This window comes from Oryctolagus cuniculus, chromosome 6 (genome assembly GCF_051225735.1).
Source record: "Oryctolagus cuniculus isolate XC-2025 breed Fujian yellow rabbit chromosome 6, ASM5122573v1, whole genome shotgun sequence".
Taxonomy (NCBI): domain Eukaryota; kingdom Metazoa; phylum Chordata; class Mammalia; order Lagomorpha; family Leporidae; genus Oryctolagus; species Oryctolagus cuniculus.
In genome coordinates, this window is record NC_142872.1 from 135,387,442 (window position 1) to 135,411,250 (window position 23,809).

Below are 23,809 nucleotides of genomic sequence, written 5' to 3' on the forward strand. Positions count from 1 at the left end.
AAAAATAAAGTTGATGAAGTATAAACCCCTCTGTGGTTGACTTTGAGCCCATTCCTTACTGTCTAACTTGGTTGGTAACCAGTTTTCAGAATTGGGTATTTTTCTTCCCATACATGTTTTTTCTTATACTACATATATGTGCAGTCAGAAAACTACATCTAGCATTGTTTTAAATGTTTTCAAACATTATAGAAATAAGATATTCCCTAAATTCATCCATACTTAGAGACATCCAGCTGCATATGTTTTTATATTTATGTATATAGAGAGGAGAGAGAGAGAGAGATCCTTACAATGCCATAGTGTAAGAACTAAAATTATGGACATAGATATGTAAAATGTTAATAACCAAAATATGAATATGATATAAAATTAAAATGAAGACTTTAAATCTTAACATAATATATATTAATTGTATATCATCCAAATCAATGTATATTGTCAGAGTACTCACTTATAAAATAAGTAATATTTTTCCCAATTTTTATAGGAAGAAGACTATGTTATTATATCGCATAACTTTACTCAAAATCCTGATATGTTTAATGTTATTGATATGAGGAATGGCTCTTCAAATCCACTGAGTTGGAATACTAGCAAGAATGGAGACTGGCATCTTGAAGCAAATACGAGTACGCTCTATTATTTGGGTGAGTACTCATGAGGTAGAAGGACCAGAAAGTTGATTAGCAGGCAAATAAATTATACAGTGTCTTCTATATAGCAGGATTCAATAATGTTTATTAATGCTAAAGTTGGAAGCTAAGTTTATACTAAAATGGGCATAGAAAGGAATGAAGAACTTAAATTTCATACTTGGAAGATAACACCAACATGCTTATACTTTTATTTCACAGAATTAGAGTGAGTCCAGGCAAGCTGGAATATATTTTATTTTCATTTTTATTATTTAATTATTTTTGGAAAATAAAGGTGTTTAAGAATTCATTTTAAGCCGGCGCCGCGGCTCACTAAGCTAATCCTCCGCTTGCGGTGCCGGCACACCAGGTTCTAGTCCCGGTTGGGGCACCGGATTCTGTCCCGGTTGCCCCTCTTCCAGGCCAGCTCTCTGCTGTGGCCCGGGAGTGCAGTGGAAGATGGCCCAAGTGCTTGGGCCCTGCACCCCATGGGAGACCAGGAGAAGCACCTGGCTCCTGCCTTCAGATAGGTGCAGTGCGCCAGCCGCGGCGGCCATTGGAGGGTGAACCAACAGTAAAGGAAGACCTTTCTCTCTGTCTCTCTCTCTCACTGTCCACTCTGCCTGTCAAAAAATAAAAATAAAAAAATAAAATAAAATAATTCATTTTAATTAAATAATATCTTGATAGTAGAATCAAGATCTTTTGAGGGTGTGCTTCTTTTTTAAAATTTTTATTTAAGTTATACAACTTTCATGTACTTCATATATACAGATTTAAGAACATACTGAAACTTCCCACCCTAATTTCCCTCCTACCCATTCTCCAACCCTCTTCCTCCTCCTCCCATTAGCACTCTTAATTTTTACAAAGATCTACTTTCAGTTTACTAAGTAATCATAAGGTTAATCCTACACTAAGAAAAAGAGTTCAACAAATAGTGTGAAGAAAAAAACCACTGTTCCTCAACAGAAGAGACAACAGCTATAAACAAGCATTGAATCTCAAAATGTCTATTTCACTCCAATACATTACATTTTAGGTACTTTATTCGTTACCCTAGATCAGGGGAAACATGATACCTGTCTTTTTGAGACTGTCTTATTTCACTAAGTATAATGTTTTCCACTTGCAACCGTTTTGTTGCAAAAGACAGGATATCTTTTTTTAACAACTGAATAGTACTCCAGAGTGTGTGTGTTTGTGTGTGTATGTAATATATGAATATATTATATAATACATAATAAATAAATCACTTCTATTAGTATGTGTATATATGGCATAATTTACCCAGTCTTCAGTTGGTGGATATCTGGGTTGATTCCATATCTTAGCTATTGTGAATTGAGCTACAATAAACATAGGGTATAGATAACTCTTTCATATGCTCATTTCTTTTGGTCTGGGTAAATTCCCAGAAGTTTGGTGGCTGGATCATATGGAAGGTCTATATTCAGATTCCTGAGGTATCTCCATACTGTCTTCCACAGTGGCTGCACCAGTTACCAGTTTACATTCCCATAAACAGTGGATTAGGGTACATGTTTCCCTACATCCTCACCAGCATTTGTTGTTTGTTGATTTCTGCATGAGAGCTATTCTAAATGGGTGAAACCTCATTGTGATTTGGATTTGCATTTCCCTGATGGCTAGTAAACCTGAGCATTTTTCAATTGTCTGTTAGCCATTTGAATTTCCTCTTGAAAAATGCCTGTTTAGGTCCTTTGCCCATTTCTTAACTGGGTTGTTTGTTTCATTGTTGTTGAGTTTCTTGAACTCGTTATATATTCTGGATATTAACTATTTACCAGTTGCATAGTTTGCAAATAATTTCTCCCATTCAGTCTCTTCACTTTGCTGAGTGTTTCTTTTGCTGTGCTGAAGTTTCTCAGCTTGATATAATCCCATTTGCCAATTTGGGTTTGGATTGCCTGTGCTTCTGGGGTCTTTTCTAACAAGTCTTTGCCTATGGCAGTGTCTTGCAGTGTTTCCCCAGTGTTCTCTAGTAATATGATGGTATCAGGTCATTGATTTATGTCTTTAATCCATTCTGAGTCGGTCTTATGTGTAAGGTATAAGGTAGGGGCCTAGTTTCACACTTCCACATGCAGAGATCCAGTTTTCCCAGTGCCAGTTGTTGAAGAGACTGTCCTTGCTCCAGTGATTGATTTAGCTCTCTTGTCAAAGATAAGTTGGTTGTAGATTTGTGGATTGATGTCTGGAGTTTCTATTCTGTTCCATTGGTCTACATGTCTGATTTTGTGCCAGAACCAGGCTGCATGGTTATAACTTCCCTGTAGTACATCTTGAAATCTGGTATTGTGATGTCTTCAGTTTTGTTTTTGTTGTATAAGATTGCTTTAACTATTCCAGGTTTTATGAGTTTCCATATGAATTTCAGCATTGTATTTTCTATATCTGAGAAGAATGTCCTTGATATTTTTTTTGACAGGCAGAGTTAGTGAAAGAGAGAGAGAAAGGGCTTCTTTCTGTTGGTTCACCCCCAAATGGTGCTACAGCTGGCGCACAGTGCTGATCCAAAGCCAGAAGCCAGGTGCTTCCTCCTGGTCTCCCATATGGGTGCAGGGCCCAAGCACTTGGCCCATCCTCCACTGCCTTCCCAGGCCACAGCAGAGAGCTGGACTGGAAGAGGAGCAATGGGGACAGAATCCCGTGCCCCAACCAGTGCCTCAACTGGGACTAGAACCCGGGGTACCGGTACTGCAGGCGGAGGATTAGCCTAGTGAGTCATGGCGCCGGCCCCTTGATATTTTTATTGGTATCACATTGAATCTGTAAATTGCTTTCAGTAGTATGAATACTTTGATAGAATTTGGTGCCTTTGCAGTTTCTTGATGAAGATACCAATTGCTATAAACTTCCCTCTTAACATTGCTTTTGCTATGTCCCATAAGTTTTGAAATGATGTATTGTTGTCTTAATTCGTTTTCATAAATTTTTTGATTTTTCTTTTGATATCTTCTAATGACCCACTGTTCATTCAGAAGCATGTTGTTCGATCTCCATGTGTTTGCATACATCTAGAGATTCTTAGTTGTTGATTTCCGGCTTCGTTCCATTGTGGTCAGAGATGATATATGATGTGATTTTGGTTTTTTTGAATTTGCTGAGATTTTCTGTATGTTCTAGCATGTGGTCTAACTTAGAGAAAGTCCCATGTACTGATGAGAAGAATGTGTATTCTCCAACTATGGGGTGAAAAGTTCTGATCCAAGTGTTGATTAGCTGTGTTGGTTCTTTGTTGATTTTCTGTCATTTTATCTGTCCATTGATGAAAGTGGGCTGTTGAAATCCTCGTTATGGCCAGTGCTCCAGCTCACTAGGCTAATCCTCTGCCTGCGGCACTAGTACCCCGGGTTCTAGTCCCAGTTGAGGCGCCGGTTCTGTCCCGGTTGCTCCTCTTCCAGTCCAGCTCTCTGCTGTGGCCCAGGAGTGCAGTGGAGGATGGCCCAAGTCCTTGGGCTCTGCACTCACATGGGAGACCAGGAGGAAGCACCTGGCTCCTGGCTTCGGATCGGCGCAGCGCGCCAGCTGTAGCAGCCATAAGGGGGATAAACCAAAGGAAGGAACACCTTTCTGTCTCTCTCTCTTTCTCTCTCTTGCTGTCTAACTCTGCCTGTCCAAAAAAAAAAAAAAAAAAAAAAATCCTTGTTACTATTGCATTGGCATCTATGTCTCCCTTTAGATCCATTAACATTTCTTTTAAATATCCAAGTGCCCTGAAATTGGGTGCATATGTTTATTCTAGTCACATCTTCCTGTTGAATTGATCCCTTAATCATTATGTAGTGCCCTTCTTTGTCTCTTTTAACAGTTTTTGTTTAAAAGTCTATTTTTTTCTGATATTAGGATGATTATATACCAGCTCTTTTTTGGTTTCCATTAGCATGGAATGACTTTTTTTCCTTTCACTTTTAGTCTGCATGTATCTTTGATGGTGAGGTTCATTTCTTGTAGGCAGCAAATAGATTTTTTTTTTCTTTTACCAATCACCTTGTCCGTATCTTTTAACTGGAGAGTTGAGGCCATTTATATTCAAAGCGACTATTGATAAGTAACAACTTGGGCCTGCCATTTTCCCATAAATGTTTCTATTATTTACTTTATGTTTCTTTTGTACTTTTACTAGGAGATTTTCTGCCTTCGCATTCTTTCATAATATGGCTATCTTCTGTGTTGCTGTATTTAGCACATCCTTAAGCATCTTTTGTAAGACTAGATGAGTGGTAACAAATTATCTCATTTTCTATTTATTATGGGAGGTCTTTATTTCACCTTCATTCATAAATGAGAGCTTTGCAGGGTACAGAATTCTGGGTTGACAGTATTTTTTCTTGTAAAACCTGGACTATGTCTCTCTATTCTCTCCTAGCCTGTAGAGTTTCTAATGAGAAGTCAGCTGTGATTCTAATTGCAGATCCTCTGAAAGTTATCTGGTGTTTCTCTAGTGCACATTTTAGAATAGTTTCTTTATGTTTTCCTGTTGAAAACAGTGTGCTGTGGTGAAGATATTTTCTGGTCATGTGTATTAGGAGTTCTATGTGTTTCCTGTACTTGGGATTTAGATGTCCCTTTCTTTCTCCAAATTGGGGAAGTTTTCTGTAATTATTTTGCTAAATAGGCCTTCTAGTCCATTTTCCCTTTCTACACGTTCAGGAACTCCTAAGACCTGTATTTTGGGTTGTTTGATAGTATCCCATAAATCTCTAACACTGTTTTTAATTTTTTCAATTTCTTCTTTTTTTTTGTCTGAATGAAAAATTTCCATATTTGTCTTCTAGCTTGGATATTCTTTCTTCTGACCCATTAAATCTATTGTTAAGACTTTCTACCACATTTTTTATTTGATCTATTGCATTCTTCATTTCTAATATTTCCTTTTGTTTTCTCTTTAAAAATCTCAATTTCATGGGAAAAATTTTTGTTCATGTTATGTATGGATTTCTTTTGTTTGTGAACTTGCTACTGATTGCTCTTGAGTAATCCTGATCTTTTGATTCCATTTCTGGCATTTCATCAATCTCTTTATCTTAACATTCTATTATTGAAATGTGGTATTTCTTTAGGGGGAATTATGTCTTCCATATTCTCATTTCTTGATTTTCTGCATTTATTTTTAGACATTTGTGGAGATTTTTTTTTTCTTCTGATGGCTTTTATCTTTGAACTATACCTCTGTAGCTAAGTAGAATGTCTGCACTTTCAGTGAATACCAAGTGGTGTGTGCTGGGTGTGTCCAGTGGGCTTGGTCAGTGCTCCAAGGGTGGGGTGAGTATCCAGGTTAACACCCAAGTTGGGTGTGGTAGATCTCCTCTTGTTGATAGAAGGAGTGGGGGATGATCACCTCTGTTGGTGTGATCACATCCTCACCTCCTCTCCTCCAAGGTGATCAATGTCCAGATGGTAGTCCCCAGTGTGTGTAACAATCATCTCCAAGCTACCACCTGCACTAGCTCTTAACTTCTGGAGTAATGTGATGAGCCTGTGTTCGTACTGTGTGTCTGTACTTTTCTCCACAGGTCCACAGTGTTCCTCTTCCTTCCATGGAATTTCCACCACAGTTTTCTCTCTAATTCTCCTGTTAGACCTGAGAATACACTTACTGCATTTTTTTTTACCATTTATCCCTAGCCTAGTGCAGTATGTTTTTCCATATTCTACTATTTTTAAAATGAGGATGTATTTTTAATGACATGCATTTTGTAGGAATTTCTCCATCACTATTCCATACATTTGAATTATACCAAGTCACTATCTAAAGAATATTTTCTGAAATGCCATGACTTTGTTTATCTCCAAGTATCCTGTTCAACATTTTAATTTATACTACTTTTACTTTACTTACAGTTTCAGGAAGAAGTGACCTTCATCAGAGCCAGCCCATTTCTGGGACCCTAGATCCTGATGTAAAAGATGTTATTATTAATTTCCAAGCTTACTGTTGTATTCTCCAAGATTGCTTTCCTGTACACCCCCCATCAAGAAAATCAGTTCCAAGGAGGCGACCAGCCATGTATAAGTATATAGACTCTTTGTAGTGAATACCCTTCAATCTCTCTTTTTTTTTTAACTTTTATTTAACAAATATAAATTTCCAAAGTACAGTTTATGGATTACAATGGCTTTACCCCCCAATAATTTCCCTCCCACTCGCACCCCTCCCATCTTCCACTCCCTCTCCCATTTCATTCACATCAAGATTCATTTTCAATTATCTTTATATACAGAAGGTCGATTTAGTATATATTAAGTAAAGATTTCATCAGTTTGCACCCACAGAGAACAAAAAGTGTAAAATACTGTTTCAGTACTAGCTATAGCATTACTTCACATTGGACAACACATTAAGGACAGATCCCACATGAGAAGTAAGTACACAGTGACTCCTGTTGTTGACTTAACAATTTGACACTCTTGTTTATGGCGTCAGTAATCTCCCTAGGCTCTAGTTATGAGTGGCCTAGGCTATGGAAGCCTTTTGAGTTCACTGACTTTGATCTTATTCTGACATGGTCATAGTCAAAGTGGAAGTTCTCTCCTCCCTTCAGAGAAAGGTACCTCCTTCTTTGATGGCCCCATTCTTTCCACTGGGATCTCACTCGTAGAGATCTTACATTTAGGTGTTTTTTTGTTTGTTTGTTTGTTTTTGTTTTTTTGCCAGAGTGTCTTGGCTTTCCATGCCTAAAATACTCTCATGGGCTCTTCAGCTATATCCGAATGCCTTAAGGGCTTAAGGGCTGATTCTGAGGCCAGCGTGCTATTCAGGACATCTGCCATTCTATGAGTCTGCTGTGTATCTCGCTTCCCATGTTGGATCATTCTCTCCCTTTTTTATTCTATCAGTTAGTATTAGCAGACACTAGTCTTGTTTATGTGATCCCTTTGACTCTTAGACCTATCAGTGTGATCAGTTGTGAACTGAAATTGATCACTTTGACTAGTGAAATGGCATTGGTACATGCCACCTTGATGGGGTTGTATTGGAATCCCCTGGCACGTTTATATCTCCACCATTTGGGGCAAGTCCAATATCTCTTTGTAAAAATTTTCTTTGTTTTTTTAATTTCCTTTTTTTAAAAAAATGATTTTATTTTATCTATTTGAAAGGCAGAGTTACAGATAGAGAAATAGAGAGACATATGTGGAGGTCTCCTATCTGCTGCTTCACCCCACAAATGGCCACAACAGTTGGGATTGGGCCATATAGAAGCCAGGAGCTAGGAGCTTCTTCCAGGTCTCCCACATGAATATAGGGGCCCAAGGACTGTGGGCTTTCTTCCATTGATTTCCCAGGTTCATTAGCAGAGAGCTGGATCAGAAGTAGAGCAGCCAGGACTCTAACCAACACCTCATTTGATGCTGGTGTTTCAGGTGGTGGCTTAACCTACAATGCTGCCCCTCCTTCAATAGTTCTTGATGTAATCCTTTCCATATGCTTCTCCTAGGTGGGATAATAATGCCTTCCTCCTGCACACTTCCTTGCAGGTCACAAAGTACTTTCATACTCATTGCTTTGTTTGAACCTCACAAATCCCTAATAAGAAAGTGGAAACTTCTCACCAAAATGGTGAATGGAAATTACTGGTAGTCTCACAGAATGTTAGATATGTATGATTACACCTGACTCAACTCTTCTATAAATGACAAAATTGAAGCCAGTGACTTTACATGAATTACTTGAAAGCATAGAATATATTAATAACAACTCCAAGACAGCATCAGAAACTAAGTCTCCTCTTTTTTTCAAGACTTTCTTAGTAGGAGGTGTCATTTTCTCCAGAGTAATCATCATAGACAAATCTCAGCACAACTTACTTTTATTTCAAATATTCAATCTCTTAAGTATTTCAATTCTCATCAAAACTAACCTATATGGAGCGGAGTGGTGGCATGCCAGCACCAATTGAAGTCCCATCTACTCCACTTCCAATCCAGCTCCATGATAATACACCAGAGAAAGCAGTGGGCAATGGCCAAAGTGCTTGGGCCCCTGCCACGCACATGGGAAATCTGGATGGAGTTCCTTGCTCTTGGCTTCTCACTTGTGGGCACCCCAGCCCTGGCCATTGTGGCTATTTGGGGAGTGAACCAGCAGATGGAAAATCTGTCTTTTTCTCTTCCTCTCTCTCTGTCACTTTGCCTTTCAAACAAAAAAGTAGGTAAATCTTTAAAAAAAAAACTAACCTATCTTTGTAATTTATATAGCTCTTTTGCTATCATGTGAAATATCATTTTCTCTCTCATTTTGTAGGAATTATCATAATTTAATACTAGTCTTTGAGGTTCTTAAAAACAAAAGCCTGATTTGATGCATTATGGATAAATAATGATCAAAAAAAGATAATAAATGATGATAAAACATCTTTCATCATTTAATGGACTATTACTATACATTAAGTACAACTCAGTTTTTTTATTAGATGAATTACATTTCAAAATATATAAAAATTTCTATGACTACTCTACAAAAGAATGATGATTGAATTTATTTATATATATTCATTCAGTCATTAAAATATATTTACCAAATTCTATTAGCCAAGCACTAGAGATTCAATTTTGATAACATAATTTTTATTTCTCATTATACACATATGCATTCCAAAGAAACAAATCTCAAAATGGCAAATTAAAAAAAACAGAAATTAGAGAATATAAATATGAATTGTGATAATTTTTTAAGGGAATGGCTGAGACAGAGATCAACATGGCAGAAATTTTGTTTGGGTGATGATAAGTTTAGCATCTTAGGGAAGGGGACATTCCAGCTGTGACCCAAAAGATAAGGAAAAACTTGCAGTATGAAGGGTAGGAGAAGAGTACTCAAGACCAAGAAGGCAACTTGTACAGAGGCCTTGATGTGGGAAAGAATGTGCCATGGCCAAGAATTAGAGAAACTCATCATGATTGGGCCCTACTAAGCAGGGAAGAGTAACCTAGAGATAGTTCTGGAAATAGGTGGCAGTAAGACCACTCATGGGTTAGGCAGTAGTAAGAAATATTGGGAACCCCTGAATAATACTGAGCTGAGAAGTGACATATTCCAAATTATATTTCAAAAAGACCACTTTCGCTATGCCATGAAGTTTATATTACAGAGGGCCAGTGGAGAAATCAAGGGTGCTCATTAAAGTCCCTGGAGAGCTTTATAAGGAATATATAGGTCATCAGGGTTATTTATATATTTATATATTCTAAGGTGTATATAATTACTAAATATTTGATTGACATTTATTGTAATCAGCCTAATAGATTTGGATTGGCCCAGACAGGATGGATAAAGGCATATAATGATATGTTACATATATATGTCATAGTGTAGTCCCACCCCACATTAAGAGCTTCCCTTACCAGCAATAGCTATACTTTCACTGATTATCTTGTATTATTTGTATAATTATAACAAAATCAAATAGAATCTTTATCCAGAAGTAGAACCTCAGGACTAGAATGTGAAGCCCCAGCTAGACAACATACATGTTTCACTTAACAGGGACTTGGTTCTAGTGACCATAACAATGGAAAATAAGAATTCATAATATTCATAGAGATAATAACAGTGCTGGTAAAAATAAGAATGCAGGGCTGTTCATCTTGAGAAAAACTAAATAAGATATTACTGAATATGTACAATGCTAGATCAATTAGTTAGGAAATACAACCCTTTAAAATCCTTCATAGAAATTGTTGCTGGAAAAAAACAATGTATTTCCCTGAGTCTAAATGACCCTTTAGCTATTAGTGTCATTTTAAAACCCATCAAGAAAACTTTTTTTAATAAGAAGATTATATTTGGGGCCAGCACTGGAGTGTAGTAGGCTAAGCCTCCACCTGCAGTGCCAGTATCCCATGTGGGTGCCAGTTTGTGTCCTGGCTGCTCTTCTTCCAATCTAGCTTTCTGCTATGGGGGCAGAGTAGAAGATGGCCAGAGTGCTTGGGCCCCTGCACCAACATGAGAGACCCAGAAGAAGCTTCTGGCTCCTGGATTTGGATTGGCCCAGCTCCAGCCATTGCAGCTATTTGGGGAGTGAACCAGTGGATGGAAAACCCTTCTCTCTGGCTCTGCCTTTCTCTCTCTGTAGCTATCCCTCTCAAATAAAGAAATAAAATATTTTTTTTAAAAAAAAGATTATATTCAACATGTTCCTTAGTAATGCAAGTTAGCAATACAAATGTGCAATAAAAATGTACATCTTAACAAAACAAACTGTATGTTGGCCCTTTTATAGAAGTTTCAAAGTTAGTATCACAGAATTAAAAATTTTCAGTGGGTCAGTCGATCAACCTTGGATTGCGAATATTTTCCAATGGGAAAACATCATCAGCTTAGTAATATTGTAATATTATCCATTACAATAACTTGTATTGAGAGGTAGTTTCTGGAAGACATAGTCATGAAAAGATTATGACTGCCTCTCCTCCGATACACTTTCTACATTTATGTTAACACAGACTTCACTCTGATGCAGACCTACCACTCCTACCCCCAGCCTAGAGGTTCAAACTCAATGACTTTTCCTTGACAATTTAGAGAGCATCCTTCCTGTCCCTCCCTTCTCAAATCCTCCTTTCCCTGTGAACTAGTACTATGTGTCAAGGGTTTTCCCTGTGAACTAGTACTACATGTAAAGGGTTTTAAAATGGGCAACGCATGCATTTCTTTTCACTTTTCTACCACGTGAAATCTTAAAATGAAATTGAATAATTTGCACTTTAGACAAAATTAAGATATGACACAGCAAGAATTTAGAGGGTGAAAAAGTAACTGAAATTGTAGATGAAAAGAAAGTTTTCTTCAATGGGAAAAAAATTATGTAGTTTGAATGTGTAGAGTTGTTTACTAACTGCACTTACTAGTTTGCTTAGTGAAATTTGAAAACACCTAATTTTCATTTTATTTCTCCCCGAAACCTCTAGTATAGTACTAGTCCCTAAGGGGATGGTCATGAAACACAGAGTTAATGAAGAGTTAATGGAAGCATTTCTCTCCTCCTTTCAGTTTATGGTCAAATGATTCCTTTTGGCAATCATCACAAGAAAATAATTATACTGTACCTGGCCCAGGAGCAAATGTGGTTATTCCTGAGGGTAAGTACATAAGCATAATTAGACAATAAGCTTGTGTTTATGTAACATTAACTCTGTGACCAGACAGGTATCTGAGCAGTTAGGTTTCCACCTCTATGCAGCACACCCTGGGAAAAGAGCAGATTGGAAGAGATGGACGCTAATATTGTGCTCTGGAGAAAAAGTCTGGACTGCTCAGTCTTTCGTATATTTAAGCCTGAATCAGTCAATGGGGTTGAAAGGTGAATCAGAAACTTTAAAGGAAGGACTCACTGATAAGCTGGTGAAAATTTTATCCTAGGCTATTGTCTATGGCTCATGATACATTTCTTCAAGTATTGTTTTATAGGGACATGGATTGTGGCTGACACAGATATGCCACCAATGGAAAGGCTCGCCATTTGGGGTGTTCTAGAACTGGAAGACATATATTATGCAGGAGGTACAAAGTCTTCTCACAGAAAAGTTGTTTTGAATGCTACCTACATATCAGTGCAGGTAAGAGTGAGAACTAGCTCTTTGTATCCTTACCGATTATATCAAAAGTAGATGTATTTAAATAATAATAAGAAAAGGTATTCAATTTGTGTGAATAAAAAACACAATTGGCATATGCTTCACATAGATATATATCTACTGTCCCTGAAACCGTGGACTAAACTATCTGTAAAGAGTAATTTTCATGACACTCCAAGTGTAAGATTTGCCCGATTTCAATTCTATGTAAAGTATTTGTAATCTAATTAGGTAAAATCAAACTAATACCTTGCTCCAACAAACAGAATCCCAGGAGTTCTGGAAAAAATTTAAAACAATTAAAGACATTTTGTTTTTAGAAAACAACCAGTGTTTCTCTTTTTTTAACTTTTATTTAACAAATATAAATTTCCAAAGTACAGCTTATGGATTACAGTGGCTTCCCCCCCCCCATAATTTCCCTCCCACTCGCAACCCTCCCATCTCCCACTCCCTCTCCCATTCCATTCACATCAAGATTCATTTTCAATTATCTTTATATACAGAAGGTTGGTTTAGTATATATTAAGTAAAGATTTCATCAGTTTGCACCCACACAGAACATAAAGTGTAAAATACTGTTTCAGTACTAGCTATAGCATTACTTCACATTGGACAACACATTAAGGACAGATCCCACATGAGAAGTAAGTAAGTACACAGTGACTCCTGTTGTTGACTTAACAATTTGACACTCTCGTTTATGGCGTCAGTAATCTCCCTAGGCTCTAGTCATGAGTGGCCTAGGCTTTGGAAGCCTTTTGAGTTTACCGACTTCGATCTTATTCTGACATGGTCATAGTCAAAGTGGAAGTTCTCTCCTCCCTTCAGAGAAAGGTACCTCCTTCTTTGATGGCCCCATTCTTTCCAAGGGGATCTCACTCGCAGAGATCTTTCATGTAGGTCTTCTTTTTTTTTTCCCAGAGTGTCTTGGCTTTCCATGCCTAAAATACTCTCATGGGCTCTTCAGCCATATCCGAATGCCTCAAGGGCTGATTCTGAGGCCAGAGTACTATTCAGGACATCTGCCATTCTATGAATCTGCTGTGTATCCTGCTTCCCATGTTGGATTGTTCTCTCCCTTTTTTATTCTATCAGTTAGTATTAGCAGACACTAGTCTTGTTTGTGTGATCCCTTTGACTCTTAATCCTATCAGTGTGATCAATTTTGAACTGAAATTGATCACTTGAACTAGTGAGATGATATTGGTACATGCCACCTTGATGGGATTGAATTGGAATCCCCAGGCACGTTTCTAACTCTACCATTTAGGGCAAGTCAGCTTGAGTTTGTCCCAAATTGTATATCTCCTCCCTCTCTTATTCCCACTCTTACATTTAACAAGGATCACTTTTCAGTTAAATTTAAACACCTAAGAATAATTGAGGCTGCCACCGCAGCTCACTAGGCTAATCCTCCACCTGAGGTGCTGGCACCCCAGGTTCTAGTCCCAGTTGGGGCACCAGATTCTGTCCCAGTTGCTCCTCTTCCAGTCTAGCTCCCTGCTGTGGCCCAGGAAGGCAGTGGAGGATGGCCCAAGTGCTTGGGCCCTGCACCTGCATGGGAGACCAGGAGGAAGCACCTGGCTCCTGGCTTTGGATTGGCGCAGTGCGCCGACTGTAGTGGCCACTTTGGGGGCGAACCAACGGAAGAAGGAAGACCTTTCTCTCTGTCTCTCTCTCTCACTCTAACTCTGCCTGTCAAAAAAACTAAAAATAAAATAAAAATAATCGTGTGTGTTAATTAAAGAGTTCAACCAATAGTATTAAGTAGGACAAAAAATACTAAAAGGGATAAAGTATTAAGTTGTTCATTGACATTAGGACAAGGGTTGATCAAGATACTGTTTCTCATAGTGTCCATTTCACTTCAACAGGTTTCCTTTTTGGTGCTCAGTTAGTTGTCACTGATCAGAGATCATATGATATTTGTCCCTTTGGGACTGGCTTATTTCACTCAGCATGATGTTTTCCAGATTCCTCCATTTTGTTGCAAATGACCAGATTTCATTTTGTTACTGCTGTATAGTATTCTATAAAGTACATGTCCCATAATTTCTTTATCCAGTCTACTGTTGATGGGCATTTGGGTTGGTTCCAGGTCTTAGCTATTGTGAATTCAGCTGCAATAAACATTAATGTGCAGACAGCTTTATTGTTTGCCAATTTAATTTCCTTTGGGTAAATTCCAAGGAATGGGATGGCTGGGTTGTATGGTAGGGTTATATTCAGGTTTCTGAGGAATCTCCAGACTGACTTCCATAGTGGCTTTACCAGTCTGTATTTCCACCAACAGTGGGTTAGTGTCCCTTTTTCCCCACATCCTCACCAGCAGCTGTTGTTGGTAGATTTCTGCATTTGAGCCATTCTAACCAGAGTGAGGTGAAACCTCATTGTGGTTTTGATTTGCATTTCCCTGATGGCTAGTGATCCTGAACGTTTTTTCATTTGTCTGTTGGCCATTTGGATTTCTTCTTTTGAAAAATGTCTATTGAGGTCCTTGGCCCATCTCTTAAGTGGGTTGTTTGTTTTGTTTTTGTGGAGTTTCTTGATCTCTTTGTAGATTCTGGTTATTAATCCTTTATCTGTAGCATAGTTTGTGAATATTTTTTCCCATTCTGTCAGTTGCCTCTTCACTCTCCTGACTGTTTCTTTTGCAGTACAGAAACTTCTCAATTTGATGCAATCCCAGTAGTTAATTTTGGCTTTGACTGCCTGCGCATCCAGGGTCTTTTCCAAAAAGTCTTTGCCTGTGCTTGTATCTTGCAGGGTTTCTCTAATGTTCTCTAATAATTTGATGGTGTTGGGTCGTAGATTTAGATCTTTAATCCATGTTGAGTGGATTTTTCTGTAAGGTGTAAGGTAGGGGTCTTGCTTCATGCTTCTGCACGTGGAAATCCAGTTTTCCCAGCACCATTTATTGAATAGACTGTCCTTACTCCAGGGATTGGTTTTAGAACCTTGATCAAATATAAGTTGGCTATAGATGTTTGGATTGATTTCTGGTGTTTCAATTCTGTTCCATTGGTCTATCCTTCTGTTTCTGTACCAGTACCATGCTGTTTTGATTACAACTGTCCTGTAGTATGTCCTGAAATCTGGTATTGTGATGCATCTGGCTTTGTTTTTGTTGTACAAGATTGCTTTAGCTATTCGAGGTCTCATGTGTCTCCATATGAATTCCAGCATCATTTTTTCCAGATCTGAGAAGAATGTCTTTGCTATTTTGATTGGTATTGCATTGAATCTATAAATTGCTTTTGGATGAATGGACATTTTGATGCTATTGATTCTTCCAATCCTTGAGCATGGAAGATTTTTCCATTTCTTGGTATCCTCTTCTCTTTCTTTCTTTAAGATTTTGTAATTCTCATCATAGAGCTCTTAAATGTCCTTGGTTAAGTTTATTCCAAGGTATTTGATTGTTTTTGTGGCTGTTGTGAATGGGATTGATCTTAGAAGTTCTTCCTCAGCCATGGTATTGCCTGTGTATACAAAGGCTGTTGATTTTTGTGCATTGATTTTATACCCTGCTACTTTGCCAAACTCTTCTATGAGTTCCAATAGTTTCTTAGTAGAGTTCTTTGGATCCCCTAAATAAAGAATCATATCATCTGCAAAGAGGGATAGTTTGAGTTCTTCCTTCCCAATTTGTATCCCTTTAATTTCTTTTTCTTGCCTAATAGCTCTGGCTAGAACTTCCAGAACTATATTGAATAGCAGTGGTGAGAGTGGACATCCCTGTCTGGTACCAGATCTCAGTGGAAATGCTTCCAACTTTTCCCCATTCAATAGGATGTTGGCCGTGGGTTTTTCATAAATTGCTTTGATTGTATTGAGGAATGTTCCTTCCATACCCAGTTTGCTTAGAGTTTTCATCATGAAAGGGTGTTGTATTTTATCAAATGCTTTCTCTGCATCTATTGAGACAATCATATGGTTTTTCTTCTGCAGTTGGTTAATGTGGTGTATCACATTGACTGATTTGTGAGTGTTGAACCATCCCTGCATACCAGGGATAAATCCCACTTGGTCTGGGCGGATGATCTTTCTGATGTGTTGTTGCATTCTCTTGGCCAAAATTTTATTGATGATTTTTGCGTCTATGTTCATCAGGGATATTGGTCTGTAATTTTCTTTCAATGCTGCATCTTTTTCCAGCTTAGGGATTAAGGTGATGCTGGCTTCATAGAAAGAATTTGGGAGGATTCCTTCTTTTTCGATTGTTCTGAATAGTTTGAGAAGTATTGGAGTTAGTTCTTCTTTAAATGTCTGGTAGAATTCAGCAGTGAATCCATGTTCTCCTGGGCTTTTATTTGTTGGGATGGCCTTTATTACTGTTTCACTTTCTCTCAGTTATGGGTCTGTTTAGGTTTTCTATGTCTTCATGGTTCAATTTAGGTAGGTTGCATGTGTCCAGGAATCTATCCATTTCTGAAAAGACCCAAATCAATAAAATCAGAGATGAAAAAGGAAATTTAACACAGATACCACAGAAATAAATAGAATCATCAGAAATTACTACAAAGAGTTGTATGCCAGCAAACAGGGAAATCTATCAGAAATGGATAGAAAACAACCAGTGTTTCTTAAAACAAATACGCATGGATGGAGTTATGAAAGCAAGAGCAGATGAATAGAAATGTATCAATGGTTTGAAACAATAATCTTATTCTTTCATAAACATCAGATGATCCTGAATGTGTAATAGCTTAATCAGTTTAATTGTTCTGTCAGTCTTTTATTACTGTTCATGAAAAAGAATGACCTAACCAAAAAGCTATTATTCACCATTAAAACTAAAAATGTTTAGAAGCTCTTGTTTGAGAAAAAAGATAAAATCTGGAAACTTATCCTTTAATGCTTTTAAAGCACATAATATTCTGATTAGATGTATGAGTTTTGAGGTGAATTAAAACTGGAATTGAATGCTTACCTCATTGTTCATTAGATAACCTTGGGAAAGTTATTCAATCTCATTCAGCATCAGTTATCTTACCTGTGAAATAAGAATAAAATATCAACTCACGAATTTGGTGTGATGATTAAATGATGTAATTATTATAGGTTATTACATATTACGCCTTATATAGAATCAGCAAACATTTTTATTTATTTAAAGATTTATTTATTTATTTGAAAGGCAGAGTTACAGGGAGGGGGGAGACAGAGAGAGAGAGAATCTCATCCACTGGTTCACTCCCCAAATGACCATAACAGGTAGGACTCGGCTAGACCAAAGCCAGGAGCCAGGAGCTCCTTCCAGGTCTCTCAGGGGCCCAAGGACTTGGACCATCATCCACTGCTTTCCCAGGTTCATTAATAGGGAACTGGATCAGAAGTGGAGCAGCCAGGACTCAAACCAGTACCCATATGGGACACTGGCACTGCAGACTGTGGCTTAACCCACTGCACCACAGAGCTGGCCCCCAAATCAGCAAATATTTAATGGTAGCTCTGATTAACAATGATGGCTCATAAACACCATATCTTGGATGTAATTGTGAAGAGTCTTATTTGTATATGACATATTGCATTCAATATAGCATGGTCTGTTAAAACACCACTAGTTTAGGTCTTGGGTGAGATCTTGGTTTTAAGTGCAGTTCTGACAGTAAATATTGAATTTGACCTTGGAGAAGTGCCTTAAACCATCCAATCTAAAGTGAATGGTTTAAACTCACTCTCAGTGTGCTGTTCTATATGTAAAAAGGTACATTTGTCTTTACTAAGGGAGACTGCCAGTGATTTCTTAATTACTTTTTATGCAGGATTTAAAAATCTGCTTGATTTTTAAATGTTAACACTCTTCTGCTTCATTGCAGGGAGGCAGACTAATTGGCGGATGGGAAGATAATCCTTTCAAAGGAGAACTGCAGATTGTTCTTAGAGGAAATCATTCTTCACCAGAATGGGCTCTTCCAAATGGACCAAATCAAGGGGCAAAGGTCTTAGGTAGATGATTTTGCCAAAACCAAAATCATCATCAGTTTTGAGAATCTATTTTTAAATATGTAGCACTAAAGTACTTATCAGTTTGTTGTGAGATGGTATCAGAAGCTTTTATAGACATTTATTTATAGTAAAGGGTTATAAAAGTAGTAGAGATTTTTAAAGAAGTGAATCAGAGGACATTATACTAGATAAAAGAGATAAAAATCTATTTTATACCAAAATGCAACATTATTTATTACAAAACTAACCTTAACAAATCTCTCTGTATGTATATTTCTCTGGACTGGTTTCTTCCCAGTTTTTCCTTTTCATATTTTTCATATTTTAGTTATTTTGCTCTAAAAGATAACTCTACATACTCCATGTACAGTGTTAACTAATAAATAATCCATGTGTCAAGCAACTCTGCTATTAGCTATCCAATTACATCAGGCGCTGAACTTTAGTTTCCCAGCTAACTTGGTTTACTGTGCATATTCCCAACCCAGCCCACAGAGCAAAAGGTCTGGAAGAGTTCATTTGGTCACAGTGAACAACTGCCTTTATTAATATTATTGCACGTTTATTCAGAAGGCACATCTAAACATATGTACAGTTGTACAATAACTGTGCAATTACTAAAATGAAGATTTAAAAATATGGCTCAGGATGAATCAGCTCTCTACCAGCAAATGTCCTGAGGCAGACAAATACAATCTTAAGAAATATATATTTGTTATAATATATACATTTTATTTCCAAAGTCATACTTCAAACAACACAGAACAGCATCAAAAGAAAATATTAATAAATATATCTTTCCACTCTATCTCCCTTAAGGTAACTTAGTTCATTTTTATTCATGTGTCTTCCCATTTTTTTACTCTATGCCTAAATTTATATTTATCATGATATTTTTTAAAAGCATAGCCAAACTAAATATACTATCATGCAAATTTCTTTTTTCACTTTATGTTATCTTTCTAGATCAACACTTATAGATAAAACTCTTCCTTTTTATAGCATAATAATCAACTGTATTAATATATTAAAATTTGTCATTCCCCTATTGATGTTTATTTAACTATAGCTTTCTAATATTGCCAAATATTGTGGGAAACATTCTTATTCATGTACTCGTGAGTACTGGCCTTAATTTTTATGTACCAGAGAAGTGGGTCAAAGGGTCAAAGGCTTCTCACATAGCCCTAGGCAGATGACTGTAATTTATTCTACTAATTCATTCAAGTACTCATAAAATACTTTAACATTTATTAAAATATCTCAATGAATAATTTTGTTTTATAGTAGCACCCGACTCAGTACTGCATGACAAGTAAATAGGAGTGTGGTTTTCTCCTAGGGGTGTTTGGAGAGCTGGATCTTCATGGAATTCCACGTTCAATATATAAAACTAAATTGTCAGAAACTGCAGAGGCAGGTTCCAAAGTCCTATCTCTGATGGATGCTGTGGATTGGCAGGTAGTGAAAATATTGTGTGATGGAAAATGGATATACACAGTGGGTCCACTTGAAAGGAATTCTGATCTATTCTTGTAGACTCTTATTTTCTCATGAGATTTCATAGATGAGAAATGATGTTTTACAATGAGCTTACCAAAAACTGACCTGATAGGAACCATTTTTAAAAAAAATATGGCCTCAAGGTCCTTCCAAACATATATGAGGGAAAAATGTGAAAGTTTTGAGTTAAAATAGGTTGAGTTAAAATATATTTATTCACCGGAAACTCTTAGAAAACACGAAATAGAATTATTTTAAATATTGTGATTGTTATCTTAGTTACCTCTTCATTTCAAATTTGTGATTTTAATGTTAAGTCTTTGGAAAGAAAACAAATCTTGATGCCCAGTGATATTCTTTTTTTAAAAAATTTTATTTATTTAAAAGACAGAGTTACAGAGAGAGGTAGAGACAGAGAGAGAGAGAGAGAGAGAAAGAGAGAGAGAGGTCTTCCATCCACTAACTCACTCCCCAAATGGCTGCAATGGCCGGAGCTGAGTCAATCTGAAGACAGGAGCCAGGGGCTTCTTCTGGTCTCTTACTAGGAAACAGGGGCCCCAAGCATTTGAGACATCTTCCACTCCTTTCCCAGGCCATCTGCAGGGAGCTGGATTGAAAGTGAAGCAGCTGGGACTCGAACTGGTGCCCATACGGGACACCAGCACTGCCCAGTGATATTCAAATAACACCTGTGTTAAATGAGAGATTTGGGCAGAATATAAATTTTGGTTATTTCCATTTCTGCTGTACTCATAAACATTTACAGGTCTTAGAGTTCACATGCTTTACAAACACTCTTTAATGTTAAAGGTTTAGAGGAAAGGATGGATTCCATTTCCAAGTTCTCAGATCTCAATCAGTTCCTTTCTGGAGAGAATGAGCCTTAGAATCACAGAACGAAGACTGCCTTTTTCTGAGCAAGTGAATATACATCACAAAACATATGGGTTTGCCCTCTCAATGTTGTTTAAAATTGATAAATGGAAGAAGCCTTAAGATATTGTGGTCTATGTACAATATATTCTTATTTGTGATTATTCCATTCCTTTCAGAGAGAGCAATTAACTTGCTTCTATAGCACCATTATATCTCCAAATCATAAATATTTTGATTACTAATGAATACTTTCTGTATATTATTTACCCAAGTAGTACTTAACCAGGGTCAGATGCTTTTCTAAAAATTGGGGATTCAGTGGTGAAGAAATTAATCCATGCTATCATGGAATATGCATTGGAATGGGAGAGACAGAACCTAAGGAACAAATATTTGTTAATTTCCGATTATAATGTGTGTGGATGAAGGAAATAAAATAGGCAGTTTGATAGTCTCCCACAGTAGGGGGTGGTAGATAATAGTAAATAGAATTTCCAGAGAAGGTTACATTTGAGCAGAGACTGGATGAAAAGGAGGAACTTAATACTCAAGGATTCTATGACTTGGCCTACCCCTTTAACTTTCCTCAGCTTTTCCCACCTTTCATGAATCACAAGAACAGTTAATTATTTTTAAAAGGGATGGGCTGGGATTTTTTCAAGCCTTAATAACATTATCCTAACTTTTATTTAAAAGTATTAGTATTCATAGGACACCTGATTCCCTGGTGAGGGTCATTGCTGCAGGATCCAAGCTCACACTGAGGACTGCACAGATTCTTTGTGTGGTTCTTGTGGCAGCTTGGAAGAATATTGTACCCACTGGGGCTAGTGCCCAGGAATTGGTCTACTTGGAGGAGAGGAGGTAAGCATGAGACTGTGCCAACAGAGCTGAACAAAGGTCCCCTATAATAACAACAACAAAAAGATTACCACACCCAACTTGGGAATCACCTTGGGCATTCCCCCACCCCAGAACACTGAACAGAGTTCCCTGACCACACCCAGCACATGCCTCAGGGTTTTCACAAAGCCACAGAGGTATAGTCCAAGGATAAAAGCCATCACAGGGGGAAAAAAAAGTATCTCCACAAATGCCTAAAAATAAACACAGCAACACAGCAATACAAGAAATAAGATTAAGGAAGATAACATGATGCCCCTAAAAGAACAGAACAACATTTCAATGCTAGAATAGGAAGATGAAGAGACTGAAGAAATTCCAGAAATGAAATTCAAAGATTTATCATAGCATTACTTAGAAGTAATCAGAAGCATGAATTAAAGAAATCCATACATGACATGAATGAAAATTCTTCCCATGAAATTGAGATTTTAAAGAGAAATGAAAACAAAATATTGGAAATGAATTAAATAGAACAAATAAAAAATGCAGTGGAAAGCCTTAACACTCGTGAGGCAGAAGAAAGAATATCCAAGTTAGAAGACAATCTCTGGAAATTTTATAGTTAGACAAAAAATAAAGAAGAAGAAGAGAAGGAGAAGGAAGGAAGAAGAAAGATGAAGGAGAAGAAGAAAAAAGAAGGAGAAGAAGGAAGAAGAAGAAAGAAGAAATTAGAAAACTAAAAAACAGTGTTGGAGATTTATGGGATACTATCAAATGACGAAACATACAGGTTTTAGGAGTTCCTGAAGGCATGGAAAGAGAAAATGGATTAGAAGCCCTTTTTAATGAAATAATTGCGGAAAACTTCCCTGATTTGGAGGAAGAAAGGGAAGTTCAAGTACAGGAAGCACACAAAACTCCTAATAGATTTGACCAGAAAAAATTCTCACCATGAAACATTGTAGTCAAACTCTCCACAATAAAACATAAAAGAAAGATACTAAAATGTGCACTAGAGAAACACCAGATTACTTTCAGAGGATCTCCAATTAGACTCCAGCTGACTTCTCAGAAGAAACCCTACAGGCTAGGGGAGAATGGCGAAATATAGTCCAAGTCTAAAAAGAATAAAACTTTCAACCCAGAATACTGTACCCTGCAAAGCTCTCATTTATGAATGAAGGTGAAACAAAGACCTTCCATAACAAACAGAAATTAAAAGAATTGTCACCACTCGTCCATCCTTACAAAAGATTGCTTAAGGATGAGCTGCACATAGAAACACAGAAACATTGTCATCACTGTGAAAGGTGAAGGCAGAAAATCTCCCAGTTAAAGTACGAAGGAAATCCAAAGTAAACAATAGGAATAATTATGGAAAAATAGCAGGTCCAACTCATTGCTAATCAATAGTCACCTTGAATGTAAATAACTTCCAAATTCCAGTTAAAAGGTAATGGACTGGCTGAATGGATTAAAAAACAAAACCCATCTATTTGCTGCCTATAAGAAACAAACTTCACCAACAAAGATGGACACAGACTGAAAGTGAAAGGATGGAAAAAGATATTCCATGCTAGCAAAAACCAAAAAAGAGCTGATGTAGCCATGCTAATATTAGACAAAATAGACTTTAACACAAAAACTATTAAAAGAGACAAAGAAGGGTACTATCTAGTGATTAAGGGATCAATTCACCAGGAAGATGTGACTGTAATAAATGTATATGCACCCATTTATAGGACACTTGGCTATTTAAAAGAAATGTTAAGACATCTAAAGGGAAACATAGACTCCAATACAATAGTAATTGGGGATTTCAATATCCCACTTTCATCAATGGACAGATCAACCAGACAGAAAATCAGCAAGGAAACAACAGATTAATCTACACAATAGACCAAATTGACCTAACAGATACCTACAGAGTTTTTCATCCTACAGGATAGACCACATGCTAGGCCATAAAATAAGTCTCAGCAAATTTAAAAAAATGAAATCATACCATGCATCTTCTCTGATCACAAAGGAATGAAGCTGGAAATCAACAACTCAAGAATCCCTAGAGCATATGCAAACACATGAAGACTGAACAACATGCTCTTGAATGAACAGTGGTCATAGAAGAAATAAAAGTGAAATCAAAAAATTTCTGGAAATGAATGAAGACAACATACATCACATCAAAACTTGTGGGATAGGGGTCATCACTGTGATGTAACAGGAAAAGCTGCTGCCTGTAGTGCTGGTGTCCCATGTGGGCACCAGTTCGAGTCCCTGCTGGTCCACTTCCGATCCAGCTGTCTGCTATGGCCTGGGAAAGCAGTGGAAGATGGCCCAAGTCCTTGGGCCCCCGCACCTGTCGGGGAGATCTGGAAAAAACTCCT

At 37.3% G+C, this 23,809-nt stretch overlaps 1 protein-coding gene across 3 annotated transcripts in view; it reads left to right on the plus strand.

Annotated features, from left to right (window-relative positions):
* Positions 1 to 23,809, plus strand: part of PKHD1L1 (PKHD1 like 1) — a 200,319-nt gene that overhangs the window by 107,939 nt on the left and 68,571 nt on the right. For all 3 annotated transcript variants that reach the window (XM_070075409.2, XM_051843973.3, XM_070075410.2), the window contains exons 52-57: positions 491 to 650; positions 6,507 to 6,678; positions 11,659 to 11,747; positions 12,076 to 12,224; positions 18,068 to 18,197; positions 19,540 to 19,658. In XM_070075409.2, coding sequence (XP_069931510.2) covers positions 491 to 650; positions 6,507 to 6,678; positions 11,659 to 11,747; positions 12,076 to 12,224; positions 18,068 to 18,197; positions 19,540 to 19,658 — 819 coding nt within the window. The remainder of the gene's footprint in view (positions 1 to 490; positions 651 to 6,506; positions 6,679 to 11,658; positions 11,748 to 12,075; positions 12,225 to 18,067; positions 18,198 to 19,539; positions 19,659 to 23,809) is intronic.